Here is a 25,157-nt window from a genome sequence, read left to right as displayed (position 1 = left end):
TGCTCAGAGTGATTTTAGGACATGTAACATGCTGTGGGAGATTGATCATTTTCAGGTAGTTGCTAGGATGTTGCGAGTTTCTGCTAGCATGTAGGTGGTGGCATTGAATTTTTTTATTGTTCTGACCACCACAATGCTAGGTTGTTACGATGTCTTGCTAAGGCTAAGTGGTTGTTAGTACGTTGCTAGGGTGTAGTGCATGGTTGATTGGCGTTGCTAGGGCGTTGTGAATGGTTGCTAGGGTGTTGTGTATAGTTGATTGGCACTCCTAGGGTGTTGTGTATAGTTGATTGGCACTCCTAGGGTGTTGTGAGTGGTTGCTAGGTTGTTGTGCATGGTTGCTAGGGTGTTGTGTATAGTTGATTGGCACTCCTAGGGTGTTGTGGGTGGTTGCTAGGGTGTTGTGCATGGTTGATTGGCGCTGTTATGGTGCTGTGGGTGGTTGATGATGATAAGGTGTTCGGAGTGCTTGTTAGCATGCGGTTTCAATAAACCATACGATCGAAGGCATCTTTCAAGTTCACAGCATAAAACGTGCAGAATGAGTTATGCAGAGCAGTTTAATGTTTAGAGTCAAGGATTTAAACATTCCTTTTTACCCACGTATGAGCAAAAGTAATAGTGATGTTTGTCTGATGACCTTTGAAACACTGACTGTACAGAGCAACATGGCACAAATGTGACAGATTCCCACTGCTGACAAAATACCAAAAAAACTAGCATATCAAATTATGCTTTCAGAGCATAAAAGGACAAAAACTTTGTGATGTTCGAAACCCGGTTAAATTAACATTGACCAAGACTAACAACAAAGACAAAAGCTTGGTTGAGTTGTTGGAACTCACTTGATTTCCTTGTGCTAGAACACGTCCAAATCCTCAGGATTATTGGGATGAAAAGGCTTTGGTCTGAAATTTGCAATCCATTGCATGTCGGCATTCGGCAATGATTTAAACGCTTATGATATAGAAAATATCTTGTACTGATCAGCACAGACAAAAAAATAGACAGCAGCAGATGGCTGATCATGCATGTTATTTGTAATCTAGTGCAACAGCTTTAACCGGGCAACCCCCTTCCCCAAGAGGAGACAGATGTGCCGAACACCCATTTGTATAAATGCCTCTGACAATTTGTTGCACAAGTTGCTGAGAGCGTCAGGGGCCCTACTTTTGGGGAAGTTTACTTTTCATAGGTCGTTGACTCGGTTTAGATGTTTTCGCCAGATCAGTGCTAAAGTCTGTCAAGCTCGATTACTACAAAACAGAGCATTTCTTTAGGTCACACACAACTGACCAACAAGAACAACATTTAGTGACTAAATCCATCCATATTCAAGATGAACAGGAGAAATAATGCTTTAGGTTTTAAAGAAATAGCTCTGTGACGAAAAAAAAAAAAAAAAAAAACGGATACTCAAATATGAAAATTCCCCCCCAAAATTGTGAAACTTAGGCCGTGTGTCCACCAAAGCGTTTTTTCAATTGTTTTCAATGGGAGCGCCGCGTTTTTTAAACGCCATGAGCGTAACGAGGCGCTGAGCGTTTTTTTTTTTTTTTTACGCTGAAGCGCTGAACGCTCGCCGTTTTTTACAGGTCGCCGAGAGTTGAAGAATGTTCAACTTTGTGTAAAACACAGCACTCATCACTGTTACTTTTTACCCAACCGTCCAATCACAGTGGAGGAGGGGCGGGACTAATACCACACCGACCAACCGCCACATTCTGCTTGTACAACGTCAACGGAAAAAAATCATTTAAAACAAGAGCCAGAGAAAATACATTACATTGTATCGACATTTTAAAATAGAATCAACACAGAAACAAAATATGTGTGAAATGAGACACTAGTAACACTTTTGCGGATATTCCGTATCATAACAAGCAAAGTGTCTCAACTGAAAAAAACGCAACTCTGCTAAAACGGTCTCAAGCGCCCACAGCTATGGTGGACACACGGCCTTAATTTAACATAATTTGAGGAATGACAAGTGTTTTTTGTCCAAACAATGGAGGTCAATGGGCTCCAAAATGGCTAATGAGTAAAAAAAGTCATACAGGTTTGAAACAACTTGAGGGTGAGTGAGTAAATTATGACTGAATTTTCATTTTTGGGTGGAGCACGCCTCTAACACGAATAATAAGCATCTTCATGTCAGACCTGTATGCGTTTACATTCATCAAACAAATCAGAAGATATTCTGAAGAATGTTCGTGCTGCTCTTTTCCATATAACACAGCGGGTTTAAAAAAAATAAAATCTAAAATAAAGTGGTCAACTGTACACTTTTACACAGGGATGCACCGAATGTTCGGCAACCGAAATTATTCGGCCGAAAATAGCAATAAAAAAAGTGAATAAGTGAAAAGACCGAATAAATTATACCAAACAATGACGCAACAGCATAGAGTTAAAGGTGCGCAGCTCATGCTTTATGAATCCAGCAAACATGTCGTCAGTGTGGATTGGAAGCATCTTAAAGCGTCCGAGAAAGTTTGCAGACTCTGCAAAAACTTACAGCACCATTTAGTGTAATTCAAGTCAGACGCAGAGATGTCAAAGACACGTGTGTGCAACTACATTTAACGAGGATCTTCAAAAAGAGTAGCCTATAAAGTTATTAATTATGTTCAGTAAGTTGTGAAAAATAACTCTAATGTTGTATTACGCTGAATGACGCGCACCAGAAGCACTTTCTCAGACAGTACACCATCCCAAATTCACTTCTCTTTGCGCTTGAATGGTGAAATACTGACACAGGTGTCAGTCAAAATGCCCATTATGTGGAGTAGCTAACTTATCTCACGAACTAAATACAGTCGGTTATGGCTGAACCACTCGGTGAAAACCGGATACGTCTCAGTATACTGTATTACCGGTAGATCCAAGCATTTGGTCTTAAAATGACAGCAGCCTTAAATACCTGTATGTGTCATATTAATGTTAATCAAACAACAAAACATGCACTTTTTTTGTTGTAGGCCCACAAACGTTACATTCTTTCAGCAGTTAGTTATAGACCTTATGTAGCCCCGCCCCTTTTCAGCGCTGCGCTCGTGGTCTTTTGTCTTCCGGTCTGTATTTTCACACCGATCTTGCGTATTTATGAATGAACGGCTCGTTTTAAAATCTTCCCGGTCTACTGACATTTGTTAAGACATCTGCTTTAAACATTACAATCCTCATGATAACATTCATTAACTTTACATGAAGTAAATCCTTATCAAGAGCTAATTACTCCTGGACAGCAATGCCATAGAAATATACAGAGCGACCGCAAAAACGGAAGTTCAAAGACAATATTCTAAAGAATATTAGGCGCATAAGGTCTATAGGCCTAATATAAGCTCAAAGATGGCCAAATAAAAATATTATCAGTAAAAAAAAAAAAAAATTAAGTTATATTGTGCTTTGTTGGTATGTCTGCTGGAATGTAAAAAAAAGTTAAATAAATATTTTTAAATGTTCAATGTTAAATAAATATTTTTAAATTGTAGTTTTGTAATTGATTTTTTTCTTTGAAAAGCAAGAAAAAAAAGAAAAAAGCACACTTTGACAATTTAATTTATTTAATGGAGGGGAAACTGTCAAAAAAAATGGGCAAAAATGTAAAAAAAAACAAAAAACGTGTTTCATTTCAAACACTTCACGGCCAAGTGTTTCATTATATTCGGTTCCGGCCAAGAATTTTCATTTCGGTGCACCCCTACTTTCACAGTGACATTGGACACAAATTCGCTGTGCCAATGCTCTGTAACAGCCCCAGAAAAGCAGAGTAGTGCATGGAAGCACATCTGGAATCAGTTAGAGGGGCATTTACTCTAGTTTTTAGATGTGGCTTTACAAATACGACTTGCGGCATGTTGCATTTGTTTGTATGACTCTGACACACACACACACACACCTTCGCAAACAGCATAAATGCATGTCAGCCTCACAGGAAGAAAACCTTTGAGTCGTGGGACAAGTCGGCAAATAAATGACAAATACTGGATAACCTGCTACCACAGACTGACCCATGAAAACAATGGCTTCCGTCTGAGCAGAATGAGGCCATGGGAAGGAGGGGTGGAAGCTCTCATAAGCCCTGTTGGAAACTCGCAGTCATTAATCTGATTAATGTATAAGACAACAGAGCGTCTACAATATTTCAACTGCAAAAATGCCCATTAATCCATGCAAACGCTTTCCAGCAGGATCTTACTCCTCTGCAACCAGCAAACAACATGGAGAGAAAATAGATAGAAAATAAATCAGCAAGGCCAGCTTATTCTCATGAGGGAATTCAAATGGTCTCAAATTGTAAAGACATTACTGACCTATATTTCTGATTTATCACATAATATATTGTGCCATTTTGAGATTAGCGCATTGGAATATACAGTAATGCCGCCCACTTTGGTCAATGAAGTGGGATTTTGCTATTGTGCTGGTTAAAAAAAAAAATCTACTGACAGCCTTGCTAATATATACAGATTAAAGTAAATCTTGTGTAAAATAGTTTATGTCAAAAATTGGTCTTATTAATATTAATTATTGAAAAACCCATACTATGGTCGCCCACTAAAAAAAGATGCACAATAATTCACACATGGCATAGAAATGCAGCGTAACATTTGCAAACCAAGATAGATGCAAGTGTAAAATGAGGAACTTACCAAAAGCAAAGGAGAATGTTAGAAATTAGTGTTGCTTTGCCCAAGGACACGGCCTCTTCGGTGGCCCTGTGAGAGGAAGGAGATGTTAGGGTTGTGTCCGGTTTTAGTAAGCCAGAGGAGAAGATGTAAGCAGCTGAAAGAGTCTCCGGGTCCACTTAAGATGCCCGTACCGTAAAGAAAGCAGCAGGTTAATATAAACCCGGGCACTCAAAGGTGGCACATTCTGATATGAAGAGTGAAATGCCACACATAGAAGACCTGAACAGGCAATCATGAGGACACTGGAAAACGCCTCGGCTATGTGCCACTGGCCCCGAACCTGACCTAGTCGAAAGTCAACACCTTATGTGAGGAATGTTCCGGGTTCAACACGGGTTAAGCTCTATGGAGAGCATCTGGCATGATTACCTCAGAAAAATGCACTCGCAATGAACAAATTAAAAAGGTTAGTTCACCTAAAAATGAAAACTATCCCATAATTTACTCATCCTCAAGCCATCCTAGGTGTGTATTGTAAGACTTAATTTATTTTTTTAGCCAAATACAATCTGAGTTATATTAAAAAAATATCATGCCTCTTCCAAGCTTTGTAATGGGAGGGAATGGTTGCACAGATTTTGAAGCCCAAAACAGCGCATCCATCCATTATAAAAGTGCTCCACACGCCTCCGAGCTGGTTAATAAAGTCCTTCTGATGTGAAGAGATGGGGTTCTTGTAGGAAAAATATCAATTATTATATCTTTATGAGCTACTGGTTTCCAGTTACAGCCGTACGCGAGTCTAGTTCCGGTGGAAGAGTGACCTCTGACCCGACGCATGACGTAATGACGAACGAGCAAAACATTATTTTTCTTACAAAAACTCTTCGCTTCGTAAAACTCCAATTGTGTCTGACTGAAATTAAAAAGTCATAGACACATAGGATGGCTTGAGGGCGAGTAATATACATCTATTAATATACATTAAATATACATTTTTGGGTGAACTATTTAAATACGTCATTACCAAATTTTATACCAAAGTTTATGTAGAGAAAAAAATTCACCCATATATAACCAGATGCATCTAGAATAGTATTCTCACTACTTTGGTGGTGAATTTTGACCACTTTATACCTTAAAGCTACACTGTGTAATTTTTTAAGTTGATTCTTAGCAAAAAACATGATATGTGCTCATTAATGTGTAATTACTTCTACCAACTAATCGAGTATTCTCGTAAGCGTAGAATCTGCCATTTAGAATACATACGAGCGAGTCGCTCGAATGGCGGCCGCCATGTTGCGCCCAGAGCCGGATTAACGCAAAGGCAAACTAGGCACGTGCCTAGGGCCCGATTGGCGGGATGGGGCCCAGACAGAGGGACAAAAAAAAAAAAAAAAAAAAAAAAAAAAAAAAATTATAATAAAATGTACAATGTGAAGATGTTTATCTTAACCATAGACTGTTACATTACTGCAGTTAAACCAATTAATGTGTCCGTTACAAAGCGGGTGCCGGCTTCTGAAAGTATGTGTAACGAACGCATCCATCAGGTGCTGCGAGGCAAAAGCCTAATAAGCACACAAAGAAGCACAGCTCATAATGCAGGTGTGTGAGTTGTCGTCATCTATTTTGGAGTGATTGCAATGTATTCTAAATATAAACTTGTACTGTAGATCAGCGTCATTTCTGGAAAAATCATTCACCGCTTTATTACGAGTTTAAAGAGCGCGAGCGTCATTAACGTGCCCAGACGCGACGCTTTGAATTTGCGCGTACAATGAATAACATCGCGTCGGGAGCTGACTAGTAAAAAAGCTACAAAATTAAAAGACAAGACGTCTAAGTTAAAAAGCCAACACACTATACAACATTTTTAAATGTTTCAAATAAAGGATCTCATATCTATGGGTCTATCTTCTAAATGCTGCTGATGATTAGATTATACCCTGACATTACGCCAATAATATCAGTTTATATATTTTTTTCTGCTCAGTAGCGATCGTGTCTTTCTCTTCCACTTGATTTGTGTATAGCATATTTAAGGTAGCAATGCAATATAAAAGCACTTAGTGGGATTCTGGAACTGTGAATAAATTGAATAAAACAGCAAAATAACAACAACAACAACATCTTCATTAAACAAAAAAGAGATTACCTTAGATAAAGTTTGATTAATATGTACCGGTAAAAGTCTGGACCCATTACTATTTTTAATGTTTTTGAAAGAAGTTTCTTATTATGCTCTACAAGCCTGCATTTATTTGATCAAAAATACAGAAAAAAATAGGAATATTCAGAAAGGATGTGTTAAATAGGCTATATAAAAAGTGATAGTGAAGACTTTTTTAAAACAACTTTTTAATAATCAAAAATCCTGAAAAAAAGTATCACAGGTTATAAAATAAATATTAAGCACCATTTCTAACATTTGATAATAAATCAGAATATTATAAAGTTTTCTGAAGGATCACGTGACACTAAATTCAGCTTTGCGTCACAGAAATATAAAGTATAGTAAAATAGAAAACCATTATTTTAAATTTTAATAATATTTCACTAGCCTATATTATTTTTCTGTATTTTTTATCAAATAAATCCAGGCTTGATGAGCATAAGAGACTTCTTTCAAAAACATTAAAAGTGTTTTTTACTGTGTAAGTGAAAATATACTGCTTTTAAAATTAAATGTTGTATAAATAAAAAAGGTTAGGAATCATATTTGTTTCAAGTGTTTTTTTATTGGGGGTGGGGGGCCTCCAACATGAATTTTGCCTAGGGCCTCCTAATGTCTAGAACCGGCCCTGGTTGCGCCTCCATCTTAAAAATACATTAGCCAAAGAGGGACATACCTGGAAATTCAAGCTTCGCCTTTCGCGTTTTGACACTCAGTGGCGCCGTGACGAATGCGAGAGGGAGATTACTCGTGACTGCCGGCAGATTTGAACTAATACGGCCACCGTAGGAGTTAAAACGCCCTCGGAATGGGAGGGGCTAGAAAGTAATATTCAGCTGGTAGTCATATACAATAACACCGCTAGATGGGAGAAAATCCTACACAGTGTAGCTTTAAATTAAATAAAATAAAAATGTAACTGAAAGATTAATATAACTGCTTTACCAACAATACTGTAGGCCAAATCAATCTTTTTGGTGGTGAACAACAGTTTATAACAAATGTGATCTATAAAACAATTCTTTTAGACACTGAAAAATAAAAACCGAACATATCTGGGAACATTTTGAAATTGTACTGCATGTTGAATTATTTTTGATTAATATATTTTGATTAATTTAATTTGATTATAGCAAGATAATTCGTAGTTTTCCATATTAAACTACACTGCACAACATGAGCTGAAAACATTCCACTTCCACTAACTACGACATCTGTAGAGTACAAGCTCCCTCTCCAGAAAGAAGCCGAGTTTGTAACGTGACATCATCACCCATGACATAGATCACATTCCTGCTGTCAGGTTCAGGCACGCTGGTCTAATTAGACCCCGAGCAAACGAGCGCTCACCTCATCAGGCCCTCGCTTGCCTCAAACACTCCCACCAAACCAAAGTAAACTAAACTCTGCTGCTCGCCCCAGCCGGATGGTTCAGCTCTAAGCAGATTCACTGGTTCTTATTCTCACTCGTATCCTTCACTGGACGAATAAAGCTGGGTAATCGCTGACTGTTCTTCAGAATATTAAGAGCCAAAAGGTTGCATGAAATTATTGGACTATGAAACCTAACAGATTTGGGAGCACTGGCGAATGTGAAAAGGCCCACTGTTACAGCTCATGGCACGCGTCCAGCAGGACCGACAGAAGCAGTGGATTATTTTACTGGGAACCATGGCCTAATTTCATAAATGAGTGACTGACAAAAGCAAACCAATGGAACTAGAGAATGTTCTTCCTGAGGCTCGTTTCAGAAAGTCTGTGATGAAGACTCACTGCATATTTAAAGGATATAGGCTATATATACACAATATCTAAATAGAAGGTGGATGATATAATTATTTGAGACATTTTAAACAATATTTCCACCAAAATAATAAAACAAAAAAACAGCATTTATTACGTATTGACAATTTGTGATTGGCAGCTAACTATGGAATTGTTTTCTTACTCCTGGTATTTGGTTTTGGTCGATTGGATCACAAGTAGACGAGGGAGATGCATTCCCGTTTACACCTGGTGTTTTAATCCGTCTATATTGTCCACTTTCAACCACTTCTGTCCTATTTCTTCGAGGGGAGGGTACATGTAGGGGCTTTTTCAGATCTTGCAATCTAATGGACAAAATAAGCTCACGCAATTTACATATGAACGCGATCGGAGACGACAGGAAAACATCAGCTTTCCTTTCTGTTCTGACAGACGCAAGACCAGCCGAACACTGTGAGTGTGTGTGTTAGAAATCAGGAATGGTGGGTGAACATTGCAGGGTTCCCACACCTTGGTTAACTTCAAATTCATTCAAGGACCTTTCAAGAACTTTCCAGGTCCAATATCTTCAAATTCAAGGACTTAATGTGGGTACAATTTTCAAGTGAGAGCAAGGTTACATCGTGTTACCTTGTCAGATACATTGTAACAGTTTTTTGTGTGTCAAACACAACTATGCAAAAACCCTTTTTTTGGCCATATGACAGAGATCAGACATTCTATTTGTCGTATTTCTGATTTGCATAAAACTGAAGAATATTCGGTACATCCTATACTGTATTCTAAAATGATCTGATATTAACTTTTGCATGAAACGTTGAGGTACCATCATTGTAGTTTGGTGCGAAAGCACTTAACGGGAAACACTTAAGTTAACGTAATGCGAAAATGCGCGTAACTAACGTAAATCAAGCAAGCTAGTATGCATAGGCCACGAAGTGTTGGCGAAATAACACATTAGTGGACTTGAGGGAATAATATGGAATTTTTTCCAGAAAACTTCTCGCACAATATCAATTCAAGCACTTTCAAGGACCTGTTTGTATGTTTATTTAAAAAAAAAAAAAATTTTCAGATTCACTAACTTTCAAGGACCCGTGGGAACCCTGACATTGTGTTTGGTATGTTTTTCGTCTTCAAACCAAACTTGAGTCTTCAGTCGACAAAGTTTAAATCCCGTCTGGCCATAATGTTCACGCATTCGATCAGTCGACGGAGAGAAGACGGTGTTTTGTGGCGGTTTGAACACATTCGACCACATGAATGCGTTTTCAACTCCCTCTGGAAGTGGTTGAAAGTGGACAAGCTCAAAACCCGTTTACACCTTTATTTAGTGTCGTCCACTTGTTTAATTACAAAGATAACTTAAAAAGAAAAGCCAATTATCAGCCAATATAAATCAGACTTTGCGATATATCTGGCAACCACAATGCAAATGCACTACTGACAAAGAGATAGCCTAAACTTTGTAAAAACTATACTGTTTTTCATTAATTATTCATTAAAGATCACATTTAGGAGTCATCGCTCATTTTACAACCGAAGCTCTTTATGATATAATCTCCTGTTTAATATGTTTTTTTATGCATGTGTACACAGCATATCAAATAATTTACATCAAACCCATTACATTTCCTCAAAAGCATTAAAGCATAACGTGAATTTTCATAGTCTATTTATTTAGATCAAAATGACACCCCAAGATCAGGCACCTGTGTGTTTATTTTTCACTTGAAACCACACGTTTTCCTTCCTTCCTTCCTTCCACACATCTTCCCAGGAACACGGATCTGTCAAGGAATCCTGAGTTTGGCTTGAGGACAGCTCAATATAGCCCTGCTCTCAGAGGCTCAGAGCACTCTGTGTAGGCATGAAGAAAACAAAGGCAGTTTTGTTCTCCACCCAATGTCCTCCAGCACCACGCACAACAACAGAGATAGTTTCCTACGCTTGCCCCAGTGAGTTTAATCTAAAGCCCGGTTCACTTCACACTGTACTAGGCAACTAGGGACGCACCGATACCACTTTTTTTCAGACCAAGTCCAAGCGCTTAAATTTGGGTACTCGCCGATACCAAGTACCAATATGAGTAGGCTATACTTAATAATACCATTACAGCTCTTCTAACAATGTTTTATTTTCATTAGATGTTTTTCACTTTCTGACTGTAACAAAGTAAATATACAACACAGTGTAAAGCCCCATTCACACTGCCAGCGATTTTGTCGCTGTATGTCGCTAGTCTCTGTACTGTGAAGTCGCTTGTGGGCGTTCATAGTGCTGTCGCTCTAATGTGACTGGTAGACTGCACGTCTGGCCATATCTATACAAAATACCATCACAAGTGATATATACAACTATATCATTTTAATTTGACTAGGATTTAGGCTCAAAAGAAACAGTATGCTGTTGGGAGAGTGTTTTTATATTACCACAGCAGTGTTCAGTGGATTAAATCATTTAGCCTACTGGATTAACGATCGATCAATCAACAGATTAACTCATACTGTCATAAATTACTAAAACGTCATTCGAATTTGACAAATAATCAATTTTCTTGTCCCTAATAGTCAACATAATGCAGGGGAAACTGTAAAATGATCTGCAGCAGTGCTAAACTTGCATCATAATTACAACACTCGAACTAAATGTGTGAATTAAACTCACTGAGACTGTCGACAGTTTCTTTTCCATGCATCATTTTATTATGTCCATGTATGTGGTTACAGTCAAATCATATAAAACAGTGAAATCGCCCTCGAACTCTTCTGTCTTGCCTGCACTCGAGACGGTGACGTGAGCTGAACTCCTCTGAAAGTCTTCTTTCCTATTGGTTGTCGCTCGCGAAAATCGCTTCTCATTTGCATAAAGTTGACATTTCTGAACTTTTGTCACGCGTCTCGTGTCGCTTGACACGCCCACATTCTGTCGCCAACGGTCACTGTCGCTCGTGTCGCTGGAAGTCGCCAGCGCTCCATTGAAATGAATGGGATCATGTCGCTTTGTCGCTGCGTGTCGCTGGCAGTGTGAACGGGGCTTAACTGAAGAAGAACAACTGAACAAGCAGAACAACTGAAACTATATGTTATGTTAGTAAAGTACTAAACCTTTTTCGGAAAAGTGAGAGGCAGGTTCTTTATAGAATTCAGTATTGTTGTGGTATGTATCGAATCGTGCCATGAGGGTATCGTTACACCCCTACTAGCCCCCATTTCTATCCCACATGTAAACGCAGCTCACTGTCACTGAACGCGTCACGAACTGATGATATAAAACTCTGGATGGGTCTTCTTGTAAATCGTACAGTGTGCACAGGGTTGATTCACCCAAAAATGAAACTTATCCCATAATTTACACACCCTCAAGCCATCCAAGGTGCGTGTATATGACATTCTTCTTTCGGCCAAAAACAATTGGAGCTAATAAATAATATCCTGGCCCTTACAAGCTTTCTAAAGGCATTGAATCATGTCCGAATTTTTGAAGCTCCAAAAAGTGCATCCATCCATCACAATAGTAATCCATACGGCTCCAGGGGGTTAGTAAAGGCCTTCTGAAGCGAAGCGATGGGTTTTTGTAAGAAAAATGTCCATATTAACTTTCTAAACTATAATTACTGGCTTCCGGCAACATGTTCACGAGAGAGTCGAGTTCAGGAGTAAAGAGGTGGTATAATGCCCTTTTCACAAGATGTAAAATAAGTATTTGATGTCCCCAGAGTGTGTATGTGAAGTTTTAACTCCAAATACCCCGCCGATATTTTTATATAGCATGTTAAAGTTGTCACTTTTTGAGGGTGAGCAAAAACGCACCATTTTGTGTCTGTCCCTTTAAATGCAAATGAGCTGCTGCTCCCGGCACAGGGGGCGGAGCTTCAACAGCTTTTGTGCTTTTACCTCACACACACATGCACTGAAAATGTCTAAACTTTTAGCCTTTTATGTTCAAACCGGAGTCAGACAATGATGGAGAGACTCAAGAAGAAGAGACAATATGTAGAAGCAACAGGACATTTCTGTATGGTTAGTTGATGAATTTATATTGCTTATGTGTAGTTAAGTTATCTTCAAGTCATTGATTAGCATATTCTGTCATGACAATCTATAAATCGTGTTCCGGGGGCGGGGTTTATGTAAATTTTAGGGTTGGTGATGTCACTAACCCGGGAGGAATGTCCTCTAGTCCCGACCAGCCGTTTGTTGTAGTCCTTAAAAAGCAATTTCTTTAAAAGCAAATCTCTCCCTTTGCTTTGAGCGTTGTAACTTTGCAGATGTTGTTTATGCTCAAACAGCAACATTACACACTAACTAAAGTTAGAAAAGTGAAATCATAATCAACCACCCCTTTAATACTGACCCGACGAGTTGACATAGCCTAGGCGAGCGTAAGCTTAGGTGAGAATTGACGAACGCAAAAACACAGAGGAGAGAGCAAAACAAAACGCTGGTCACGGATTAAAAAGTATAAAACGATAAGTTTTAAAGAGAAATGTCGAAGGATTTCGATACAATAGAAGAGGAGCTACGTCATACTTCACATGTCGGGTCAGAGGTCACCGTTCCGCCTGAACTCGTCTCTCTTGTGAACGTGCATACGGCCAGAGATTATAGTTTATAAAGATTTAAATGTGATTTTTTTTTTCTTACAAACCCCATTTTTTGGACTATTGGCACTATTCAACGCCATTATAAAGCTTGGAAGAGCCAGGATATTATTTAATAATATAACTCCGATTGTGTTTGGCTGAAAGAAGAATGTCATATACACCTAGGATGGCTTGAGGAGGTGTAAATTATGGGATAATTTTCATTTTGGGTGAACTATTCCGGCTTTAAGATCAGTGACCATGAAGGTTCTCCATGATTGAATAAAGCAATAAAATACAACATAAGGCACAATAATTCATGGGAACACAACAAAGAAAGCTGAATCGGATCACCTGAGCACTTGCGGATCTGCAATTCAACTCTCTTCTCTTAAAGTGCAGAACCCCAATTACTAAAGAGCATGAAGCCCTTGGCCCTCATTCAAAACAGCACAGCAACTAAACTCACAGGCTAGTCTCTGATTTAACGGTTACTGCACTTTGACATTTTGCAAATACTTTTTATCGATAGCAACCGTGATCATTCCTCATGGACCCTGCAGTCAAACTGTCAGGCACTCTAACATCCTTCATCTGAGATATACAGTAGGAGATAAAAATGAGGATTCGTGTTGAGGATTGAAGGAGAAGTAGCTGAATTGCTAAAATACTAGGCTATATTGAGACAAAATATTCTAACAGGCCATTCCCATTCATCTGCAATCTGGTGTGAGAAGGCAAAACAAACGATTTCTCCTGAACCTTGATCCTGTTTGACACTGACAGGCACAAACTGTACAAATCCCAATGTATATATTTAAAGATAATGCTATATTCAGAACGTATTTGTGTGGGTGTTTCTTCAACTTTTGAAGTCCCACTTTAATGTGCAATGGGTTGTTTTTTGAATTAAAATTAACTATTTTATTTTTTCCGCTTTTAGTGCATCGTTCGTTATTGTGTAAACGAACCCTTTAAAAAAATAAGTGTTTGCACTGCCTTAATTTGAGTCAATTTAGAAATTTGAGTTCTCTCAAAAGAAAATGCCAAATTTTAAGTTGTGATAGCAATGGCAAATTTTTTTTATTTTTAAGAGTTTATCCAACTTTTGAAATCCCACTTTTACATCCAATGGGTTGGTTTTGATTAAAACTAACAATCACCCCAACCCACTTTCTGTTATATGAAGGTCGCATGGAAACGTTCTTTCATACATTCATTTATTTATTTAGCTACTATTCAATATATCATTTTAACCTCGCCCCAAACCCAGATTTTTTAAAATTATATATCCATTCAAAACTATGATGATCTTAACAGTTAGTGAAAAAAGTCTATATTTATTGTGAAAATGATATCAATATAACTTTTGCTCCATTTCCAACACAAACAACAATTTTCTAACCCAACGTTTTTCTATGAAAGTGTTTAATGTAACGTTTACCAAGAGACAGTGACAGTGAACAGCTGCGCTTGAGATATAAACGTGATGTTAAAAAAAAAGTTATATTATTTAACTGTATTTAGTATATTCAGAACATATAAAATACTAGCTTCTCCTGTTAGTAGAGAAATTAAACTAACGAAAAGGGTATTTTAAGAGCTTCTTTTTTTAAAACCAAGGCCCAATGTGCCCATATTTAAAAAAGACACCCATTTTAATCACAATACCTGTAATATCAGCAGTCTGAAGACTTTTCCACTTCCTTCAAATAGCAAAAGACTGAAGCCTCATCACATTTCAAGGCGTTTGTATGACTTTCAATGTCAAAGGAAACGGATGTTGGACAAACTTCGACTGGCACACAACACATTTTCCGCTAGATAAATAGCCTACGTTACAAAACTTGTTGCTGGCTTGTTTATCTTGCCTTATATTCTGGATCGAAACCCTTTACAAACATAGTTCATGGCTTAATCGCCATAGTGATGTCACATATTGAACTATCGAAATCCACTTACTCGTTGTTGTTGTGATCTTCTCCAGTTATGCACTCGATGTCCCGCGTCGTCAAACTCTCCTGGAGTTCCTCCTCACTGTGAATGTGATGTGAAGCCGTTTATCTCCAGTACATTTACATGCAGACTGCGTTCAAGAGCGAGAAAAACGCCATGTGAATAAAAGTTGACACCGCTCGCTCAGACTCCTTCCCTTTCTTCTGCCATGGCAACCGAGCGGCGAAATAATATCTCCCATAAACATTTACCAGGAGGCAGGATCACGGAGAAACACTTCCAACAGGTTGTTTTTAGCAAACAGACTCATCATCAACAGTAACTCATCACGTTTATTCCAGCTATAGCACTGGGCAAGCGTGTGTGAGAGTCTTCACGGATGAAATTAGATGCTGGGGCTCCGCATTATGCCCATTGATCCAATTACACGGATTAACCCTTTCAGGTTCAAAGTACAACAAACGGCGGAATATTTTAGTACTTGCACTTGTAGGGTTTTATATACTTGTATCTTCTGCGCTAAGTAAATACTGCTTAGTACAATGCGATTATTAAAGTACTAAGAATAAAAATTATATTTGGGATGTGTACAGTCACTAATAGTGATAATAAGAGCACCAGCGCCCTCTGTAGACCGAGAAGAGCATGTTCGTTCTCAACTGAACTAACTGACCTGTGATGACGCGTTGTAACGATCATGAGCATCGTAAATCCTGCAAAGTTTTTTATATTTATATATTTTTTTATGTATGTACATTTATAACACTATACTTTGTAAATATGACATTTGGATCAAATTACAAGAAAAAAAACTGCTTTTTTTTTCAGTTACAATATTTATTATGGTAGATACTGATTTTCAGCATACAAAACACTTTTTGAAACCAGATTTTGTTTTTATTTAGAAAAAAGTGGTGAATATATGGAAAATGTCAACACATTTACAAACAATATAATTTGGTTTAATACCACTTAAAGAAAACTGTATTACTGTACAGTCTGAAATACTGTATAGTGGGATCAATTAAACGTGCCTGGATCAACATAGGCATAGGCCAGGAAATCTCCTAGCTTGTTCCCTTTATCGTCATAGTGAAACATTCGAAAGCACTGGTCACAAAACAGGCAGGGGTCCGTAGGGGCAAGAGCATCACTGGTTGTTATCCACCTGCTGATGTAGAGATGGCACACCGAACACTTCCGAGTCACGACCCTATGCTTGTGAGTGATGAGCGGGTAGAGCTTCAAGTCCAAACAGTCATCCTGATGGACCAGTCTGACGTCAGTGAGGATGACAACATGCTCACAATCGCCCTGGTGAGTGTATAAATACGGGAACCCAACTTTCATCTTCAGGTCATAGAAAGACGTGTCCTCCATCTTAGCAGTCTTGAAATCTGGGAAGTCTCTGGTTCTGGCCCATTCTTGTGTGGTCACGCTGATGTCTCGACATTCTGGGAACCGTGTGTCATTGAAGAATGTCCCATTGAAGAAAAAGAAAGCAGACTTGTAATGATCCTTGCTGATGAACTGTGGTACCATGTCTGGAGTGTTGCTGAACTCTCCAAACACCTGCAGGTCACTGACGCAGCAGATCGCATCTCTAAGATCACTCAGCTTCTGAGAGCCCAACACATGCAGAGTCTGATATGCCCTCACATACTTGAACCGCTGAAACAGAATGGGATACATGATGTTAAAGGTCAATATGATTTCTCCTTCAGGGATCAGGTCTCTGGGGTTATCAGGCTTCTTCCCCACAGAGACCATCTCCATTTCATTGGCATAGACTTCATGTCGGTCAACGGTGTCTCTGGTCAGTGTTTCTTTATAATCTTGTCTTCTCTTGCGTAATTTCAGTGTGGATAGATGAGGATCTGATGGCACACTGTCTGCGTCTTCCTGTCCACTTCTCAGGGAATCAACACTGCAGATGCTTTTGAGTTCCTTCAGTGTCTTGGGCTCGATGCCCATTTCTTCAATGAACTCCACATCCTCAATCTCTGGGGCTGTGCTACAGTATGAGTACACCTCCGGATTTAACGCATCCAGCCATAAATCTCTAAACGTGCCAATGTGAAAGTCGTTTGAGTTGACGTTAATGAATTCATAAGCAGGCACGTTTTCAAGGCGCTTTTCTTCGCGCGTCAAACTACTTCCTTCCGCCATAGCAAGTTACGAATTGACATCGCAAAGGACCTTCTTCTTCCAGAGCCCGTCTACTTCTTCTTCTTGTTGTTGTTGTTTAATGGCGATTAACTCCTAAGGAGCATTATCGCCACCTACTGTGCTGGATGGCAAATTAACCTTGGGTGATCAGTCTGAAGTTTAAAACTGTTTCCTCTTCCTTCTCACAAATGGACCATTGACTATCTATCTATATTTCCTTGTTGAACCTTACTCTATCATCCCACATACATCATCATCATTATTCATCATCATACCTGCAATAGAGGTTTCATTGAGCTTCATCCGGCGCTGTGTGTTCAGCTCATCCGTCCACACACGGGTTCAACGTTTCATGCATATTATATTCTAAATCCCAAACCTGAATCATATATAAATGCAATTAGTGCTTTATATATCTGTCTGTCCATTAAACCTTTTCCTAAAATATCCTCATTCTTCATTCTATCCTCTCCATTCTTCAAATGACTGAATAATACATCCCGAAATATATCATACTACAAATAAATAATACATGACATACATTTTCAGATACACCACACACATCACATAATCCATTTCCATGTAACCCCATAATTGCCAGTGTTGAGTTTAACCCTGTATGTCCCAGTCTTAACCTAGACAGCACTACTTCTTCTTTCCTATTTCCTCCCTGGCAATTTATCCTCCCTACTGTCTGTGTGATACTATAACACCATCTCCCTGTGCTACTACTGTCCCATCTAATTTGCCACTTATTCATTAACTTTCTCTTTAAAATCAATTTTGCCTCCTTTTTCCCCATAGGAACTTTAACATCCACCTCCCTCTTGTCTAGTGCTTTTTTTGCTAGTTTATCAGCAACTTCATTACCAGATACCCCAACATGTGCTGGTACCCAACAGAAATACACCACTATTCCAGCCTCTTTCAGTCTGTATAATGATAAATATACTTCCATTAATACATCTTCTCTGTCTGATCTTGCATACTATAAAGCTGAAGAAGAATCTGAACATATTACTACTTTATTTGGTCTGACTCTGTAGTCCTATAGCTGTTAACTCTGCAGTGTACACGGACACATCTCACCAGTCAACCTCAAACTAATCTGTTTTTTAAAATGTGGAATATATACACCTGATCCAACCTTTTGACTGATAGGTTCTTTAGAACCATCTGTAAATATTTGTAATACTGAATAAAATGTGTTATTTAAAAAAGCATTCACCTCATTTCCAATGTACTCCTCTTTGGACTTGTCTAGTAAGCTCGAATCTACAAGCGGTTCAGGGACTTTCCATGGTGGAGTATCAGTAAGTGGTATATTGGGACAGAAGATCAACATTCCTTAGCCCATACTCTGCTCTTCCATCCAAAACTGTGTCCTCCATCATATGAGTATTCCCAGCAATCCTCCAATACTTTGTGAGTAAGGTGATTATTTGCTGATTGTCCCAGTATGTAATTGCCAGTTTTCCCCTTCTAATATCTAGAGGCATCTCTCCCATTTATACTCCAATTGCATCTACAGGGGATGTTTGAACTGCTCCACAACATATTCTTAGTGCTTTGGATTTAATTATATCTAATTTTGTCAGTAAAGACTTGGTTGCCGAACCATATACAATACATCCATAATCAAAGCAAGAACGAATAAATGCTTGATACCAATGCACTATACGGCTAGCTCCCCAATTGTGACTAGCAACCGTACGCATGCAATTTAAGATCTTTTTACACTTTGACTCAATTTTAACTGATATGACATTTCCATGTTAATTTTCCATCAAACCATAATCCAAGATATTTAAAAACAGGTATTCTTTCCAATGTTTGATCATACAACTTCAGATCTAAATGTTCATTCCTCTTGTTCTTTGTGAAGAACATATATTGTGTTTTTGAGACTGAAAACTTTAGACCCCAATCCAATGACCATTCTTCCACTTCTTTAATTGACTCCTGTATGCTTTTAACCACATTTTTAATATTACGGCCTCTCTTCCATAATGCTCCGTCATCTGTATAAAGAGCCAATCCTATTCCTGGTTTATTAACTTTATCAAAAACATCATTGACCATTAAATTAAACAATAATGGGCTAATTGCACTACCCTGTGGAGTTCCAATGTACGCTGCTGTGTACACGAAAAACGCAAAGGAAAAACGTTTCCGGTTTTAGTACATCGTTCGTTGTCATGTAAACGTAGCATTAAAAAGTAAGTGTTTGCGCTGCCTTAACATTATAGTCAATTTGGATATGTGAGTTATCTAAAAAATAAAATAAAATAAAATAAAAACTCTTTATTTATATGCGCCATTTCTTAATATTTAAAACAAATCCACCAGGAGGTGCTACACACAACATTATAACTTGTAGAGAAGCCACTAATAAAAGTCTGTCAAGTTTGGGTCTCTTTATGTAATGTCTCCAGTGCTGCTAATAACAAGATATTATAGATGAGATTATGACAGGGTATGACAGTTTATGTGTTCATCATCCCAGTGTAGTTTATCAGGAGAAAGTTGTTCAAGTTCATATTCATGTCTATTATTAAACTCATGTGCTTAAAACTTATACACATAAGGCCTAATGAATTCTTCAGGAATGTGCTTTTTTGCTTAGTTGTACAGATCATTTTAATGATCCCACCATACAAGTCTTAATATATTGGATAAAAAAAAAAAAAAAAACAGAAATCACATGAGTGTATCAAGCAGTTTCATCCTTGTAGTCTTTTGTAATATCCCTTTAATTAGCAAAATACAGGTCGAAATTAGAATTGTTTTTTTTGGCAGGGCAAACATGGGCTATTTAGCAACAGATTTTTATCAATTGTGTAATGTTTTGTCAAGTTGGTTTGTCTCGTTTTTTTTTATAATTTTATCTTATCCTGATCATTTAAAAACAAATCTCATCCTCAAATTACAAAAAATCGTGGAGAAATAATATTTCTTAAATTGTATAAGATGATTTCATGTTAACATCCTCATTACTATTTAGCGCTTCATTCCATCCTGTTAAACATCCTGTTCATTGACACAGTGTAAATAATCAATCACGCTAACGTTATATTTATTTAAGCTTAAGTAAGTTACCTGAGCTCTTACAGAGCATATTTATGAAATTCTGGTATACCCTTTTCGTTATAAAAACGACAACACTGACAAATCAGTTGTTTAAACGTTACAAAATTCAAAATGTACTACCTAGCAGAAATGACCCTAGCGATCGAATCGCAGGGACTTTTGTTTTGAAATCTCCTCAGAGTCCGAGAGCGGAAGTCATTGGCGACAGCAGCGAAAGGTTCACGTTACTTGAGGAACACTAAAGAAAGGAGGAAAAGCGGGTAGCGGGATATCAACACTGAATTTATTCAGAAAAGGCGTCATATAATCTACACACGCTGGTATCTCACTATTCATCTCCCCTCTGAAGCCTCTGGCGAAGTTCATCGTGGAAGTGAGTGAAAGAAATAATAAGGCTGCTACAGCTAACGAGCTAAAGGTGTTTGTCAGGCTGTTAGCTCCATTAGTTCATATTGGTTAGCTAATCCCGTTTATAATTAACGGTAATCTTGATTGATCGATGGAGGCTGTGATCTGTATTCAGTGTTTGAACAATAACTGCGCATCACGACTCGCCCTGTGGCTCATATATTAGCGACAGAAATGAATAACTCCATCTCTCTGCTCGCTGTTTGGATGTGATATGAATCGATATCTGACCAGCGCGATTGATTATCAAGAAATCAGTGATATATATTGATGCTATAGATAGGCTGGCATGTGATTTGTGTAATATCGTGTTCCTCGTTCCTGTTAAATGACTGAACATTGAACACTGAGGCTTCTGGCCCGCAGGAGGAAAAGCTCATTCAATGTCGTAAGGCGGCTTTATTTATTTATTTACTTTCTAATTCGGTTTACGTTTATTGTATTAGATTACATATACGGAGACAGGTGTTGTTTAATATTTAAAGGTTTCGTTTATTATTATTACAATTTTTTTTTAGTTGGCTTTTGTCTTCACTGAGGGACTATTATAGAGAATCCATTACACACACACACACACACACACACACACACACACACGCACACACACACACACACATCAGAGGTCTGAGACTCTGGGGAAAGATGCGAATTTAAAGGGCTAGTTCACCCCAAAAAATTACAATTCTATCAGTATTAGTTTTTCTGTAGAGTTAAACGCCAGAATTACAGCCTTAGTTGCTATTCACTTTCATTTAATCTTTTTATTTAATACTTTTGTGGCTTCCAATTCGTAACATAACACCTCTTTTTGTTTTTCACTGTAGAAATTAATTCATACATGTTTTGATCAACATAATGCTAATATGGAGTAAATTATGTCTGGATTTAGTTTTTTTGGGTGAGCTCTTCCTTTTCTAATCTCCCTTGAATATCAACCACTCATCGCATTCATTCAGCATTTATTTGAGGCCTTGTTTAGGAAATGTTAATACAGTCCCGATTCTCCAGTCAGTATGATCAGATTATGATTCTTTTCGTTAAATATGTATGTTTAGTTTGTAACAGATGGCGCTTGTAGCTTGACTACAGTCATGAATTGTATGCAGATTTCTAATATTTAAGGGAAACAATCTTTACACGGCTAACTTTTAATGTTTATGAGAATAGGGAATTTCACACCACAGCTATGATGATAACGGCACAGAAGAACGATATGGTTACAATCACTTTCAGAACTATTTTTCTTCCGTCTAATGAATTATAAAATCATTGACCGAATCAGAATCCAGACTTGTTCACACAAAATACGGTAACTATAATGATAACTATATTACCGATCACCAAAATAATAATAGGCCAACTATTCTTAACAGCAATGTATTTGAAGTATAAAACATTACGAGATGAGAGAGTCTCATGAATTGACAACTGTTTATTTATTGGCAAGCAACATAGAGAGGTGATTAGGAACAGCTTATAGCTTATTAACAAATATAGCATTCCTGTAAGAAAAAAAAGTAATCAACAGAAAGTAATCAAGTAAATCATAGTCTTCGCTGTAAATTAAATATAGATTAATCAATCTACTAAAGAGCAGTGAGTGATTTTCTCTTTGTCTTGTTGTCTGATTAACATTAACGACACAGACGGCATCAGGAATATTAGGCTGCTGTCACTTTAAGAGCGAATGCACGGATCCAATATACTGATACACACACAACAGTGTTTAAGTGAATACTTAAAAGAAAACGCACTGCTGTAAAGGAAAGAAATACACTAAACTCGCACAGCTCTAGTTTGTCGCTGTCGTTGCGATGTCTCCGCTCTCCACAAAGATTTAGGGCGGTTTCACACCTGAGAGTCCGCAACGAGGTCCGAACCAAAGTTCATGTTTTGATACATTTTATACATTCGGTTAGTTTTGGTTTGGTTTCACATTGCAATTCTGCGAGCGCACTAAAGCACTTCACATGACGTACTTGCGTCCTGTCGTCATCATCTCTGTGGGCTGCATCTTGACATTGATTGGTTTGTAAACGGACGTGCGTCTGACGTCAGCTTACGCCGGGTAACTTTGACAAGAATGAATGAACAGACGCATATCGTTGCCACTATACTGTTATTATTACGGCATTACTCCCTGCAGCACCAGCTTTACTCGAGGCTAGTTCACATTCGGCAAATGAACGTCCTCGTTGTGTGAACATTTTATGGCCGGAAAGGAGGAGAAGAGCGAGCAATCCTGCGGGAACCAGCGGAACTTCCTGTAAATGTTCTGAAAGTCCGAACCGTACAGAAAATGCGTTCACACTAGAAACAAACCAAAACTTTGTTTAGTTTGATCCGGACCGAGACTACCTCTTTTCGTCTGACCAAGTTTCGTCTGTTTGATCCGGATCGTGGTCCGGGGGAGGTTTCACACCTGTAATTTTGATTCGGATCAAACTTTTTTAAAAAGTCAGAAAATCCGGACCAAACAAGGGTAGGTGTGAAAGGGCCCTTATTGTCCTTTTCAGGCACCTGGTGGAACTGCTAGACCGGTGAATATAGTGAAGCAATTTTATCTGCGCATTGTCTCACGAGTTTTGCTTCATCTGATTGGTTCTTCTGATCGGCCTTCTATAGAGACAACCGATTAAACTATATAAAGCTAATTATCGCCTGATAACGGTCAATTGGAGCACCCTTAGTGGACTTCTAGAATGATTATTAAAATGTTATATTTATCATTATATTGTATTCGTTAGTTATCGTGAACTGGCCTTGAAGCATTTGAAGCATCAAAACGACAACAGCAGCGCACGTTAATAAACACGTTTACCGCTAATAAACATCGTTTTTTTATTAGCATTTTTGTCATGTGAACGGGCCTTAAATCAATCTATGTGCGTCCGAATAGGTTTCTGTATTGTCTGTCTTCTGTATTCGCTGATTCTGTCTCAACCATTGGTTTTGAATTTAGATATCGAAGATTTTACCCATAAAGCACAGAGTCTTACTGAGGGGTTCAGGGAAGCATTTCCCCTCCGCTTGTGTCACAATAGGAATCCCTCCCCGATGCCCGGCGTCCTCCTGAGCTAATCTCTTTTCAAAAGGTTAATGATTTGAGATGAGTCTTCTAATGGATACCGCGTATTGCATTAGTGCTGCATCACCAATAATGATGCTGTGCTTGGGCGTTAGTAACACGTCAAACCGTATGCATGCACACTTATGGGCTTATCTTTTGTTTAAATTCAACCACTATTGCCTATTGTTTATCTCATGGCTGAGATGCTTGTATGAGGAACAATAGATCTGTATGTGATATAGGTCAGTTACAAACACTTCAGTCTGTTTGTTTAGGCCTTTACCCTTTGCTTGATTCATAAAAATATGTGTATTCTTCTTAAACAATTTGTCTACTTTGAGGCTTCTTGGTCCTTTTTTTGTGTTGGGTTTTATGTAGCCAGATCTGCTCAGATTGTGTCTGATTCCTTGTATGCACGATAATTCTGTGTCAGACTTCTGTTGTTTCTCAGATGTTTTGAAGATTGTAAGTGACCCATATCTGTCATCCGTGAACAGACCTGCATGCCCACATTTATGAAAACAACGACATCATGTGCTCTCTGCATGCGTGCATCACAAAAAGCACCGTATTTGCTGGAAAGTCCCTCATGTATGTTTAACCCGAAACCTCAAAATAAAATCTGGTAATTGAATAAATAAACTCAGTTTGTTGTTTAGGATGTCGTGTTCTCAGGTGGAACATTAAACCAGTCATAGGAAAAGTTCTTGAGCAACAAGCCGAAACAGATTTTTAGATATTGCTACAGTAGCATCTGTTTTGTTTCGTTTGTGTCACACTTCTGACAAGTTTACTTGTCATAGCTCATCCAAAACGCATAATTGAATAAGCAATTAGGGCTGTCTCTAATGATTATTTTTGTAATCGAGTTATTGGTCGATTATTTTGACGATTGAGTCTTTTTTTTTTTTGTGTGTGTGTGTGGTAATAAAATTAGACCTAAATGAACAATAGCCTTTAAAATGACTTAAAATACGTATAACAACAAGGCAATAAGAATTGGTTAAAATAAAGTATCAAAAGCTTGTTTTTTAACAAAACTAATAGGCCTATAGCCTAAACAATCAACTTGTGTACATTATGTATTATACAAAAAATCAAACTTTTATTGCTTGAATTTCATAATAAAATCGGCAGAATTTTAAAAGTTGAGACTTTTCTTCATATTAAAAGTAACAAAGCTTTTTTGTGATTATTGGATAGCTGGTGCGCTACAGATGTTTAGTGAAGTTTTGTTCACGCATCAACAGAAAACGACACCGACTAAGAGATTTTAGTGATAAGAAATCATATCAT

At 38.1% G+C, this 25,157-nt stretch overlaps 3 protein-coding genes across 10 annotated transcripts in view; 1 reads left to right on the top strand and 2 right to left on the bottom strand.

Moving 5' to 3' along the window:
- Positions 1-15,544, bottom strand: part of pacsin3 (protein kinase C and casein kinase substrate in neurons 3) — a 53,832-nt gene extending 38,288 nt beyond the window's left edge. Inside the window, exons 1-2 of one of the 7 annotated variants that reach the window (XM_082161007.1) lie at positions 15,131-15,544; positions 4,659-4,724 (exon numbers count right to left, since the gene is read on the bottom strand). The gene's annotated coding sequence lies outside the window, so the exon portion shown is untranslated. Of the gene's footprint in view, positions 1-845; positions 1,117-4,658; positions 4,725-14,839; positions 14,857-15,130 lie in introns of those variants that run through there. The other 6 variants (XM_082161001.1, XM_082161008.1, XM_082161006.1 and 3 more) reach the window with 6 other exon arrangements.
- A 385-nt stretch (positions 15,545-15,929) lies between these two features.
- snapc3 (small nuclear RNA activating complex, polypeptide 3) lies at positions 15,930-17,435 on the bottom strand. The gene has a single exon (XM_082161017.1). The coding sequence runs from the start codon at positions 17,291-17,293 to the stop codon at positions 16,145-16,147; it is 1,149 nt and encodes a 382-aa protein (XP_082017143.1). The 5' UTR covers positions 17,294-17,435; the 3' UTR covers positions 15,930-16,144.
- A 3,127-nt stretch (positions 17,436-20,562) lies between these two features.
- csnk1g1 (casein kinase 1, gamma 1) overlaps positions 20,563-25,157 on the top strand; it is a 55,042-nt gene continuing 50,447 nt past the window's right edge. The window contains exon 1 of one of the 2 annotated variants that reach the window (XM_082160999.1): positions 20,563-20,756. The gene's annotated coding sequence lies outside the window, so the exon portion shown is untranslated. The remainder of the gene's footprint in view (positions 20,757-25,157) is intronic. The other variant, XM_082161000.1, reaches the window with a different exon arrangement.

This window comes from Leuciscus leuciscus, assembly GCF_965113295.1.
Source record: "Leuciscus leuciscus genome assembly, chromosome: 2".
In the NCBI taxonomy this organism is placed as follows: Eukaryota; Metazoa; Chordata; class Actinopteri; order Cypriniformes; family Leuciscidae; genus Leuciscus; species Leuciscus leuciscus.
This window is presented reverse-complemented; position numbering and strand designations above follow the sequence as displayed.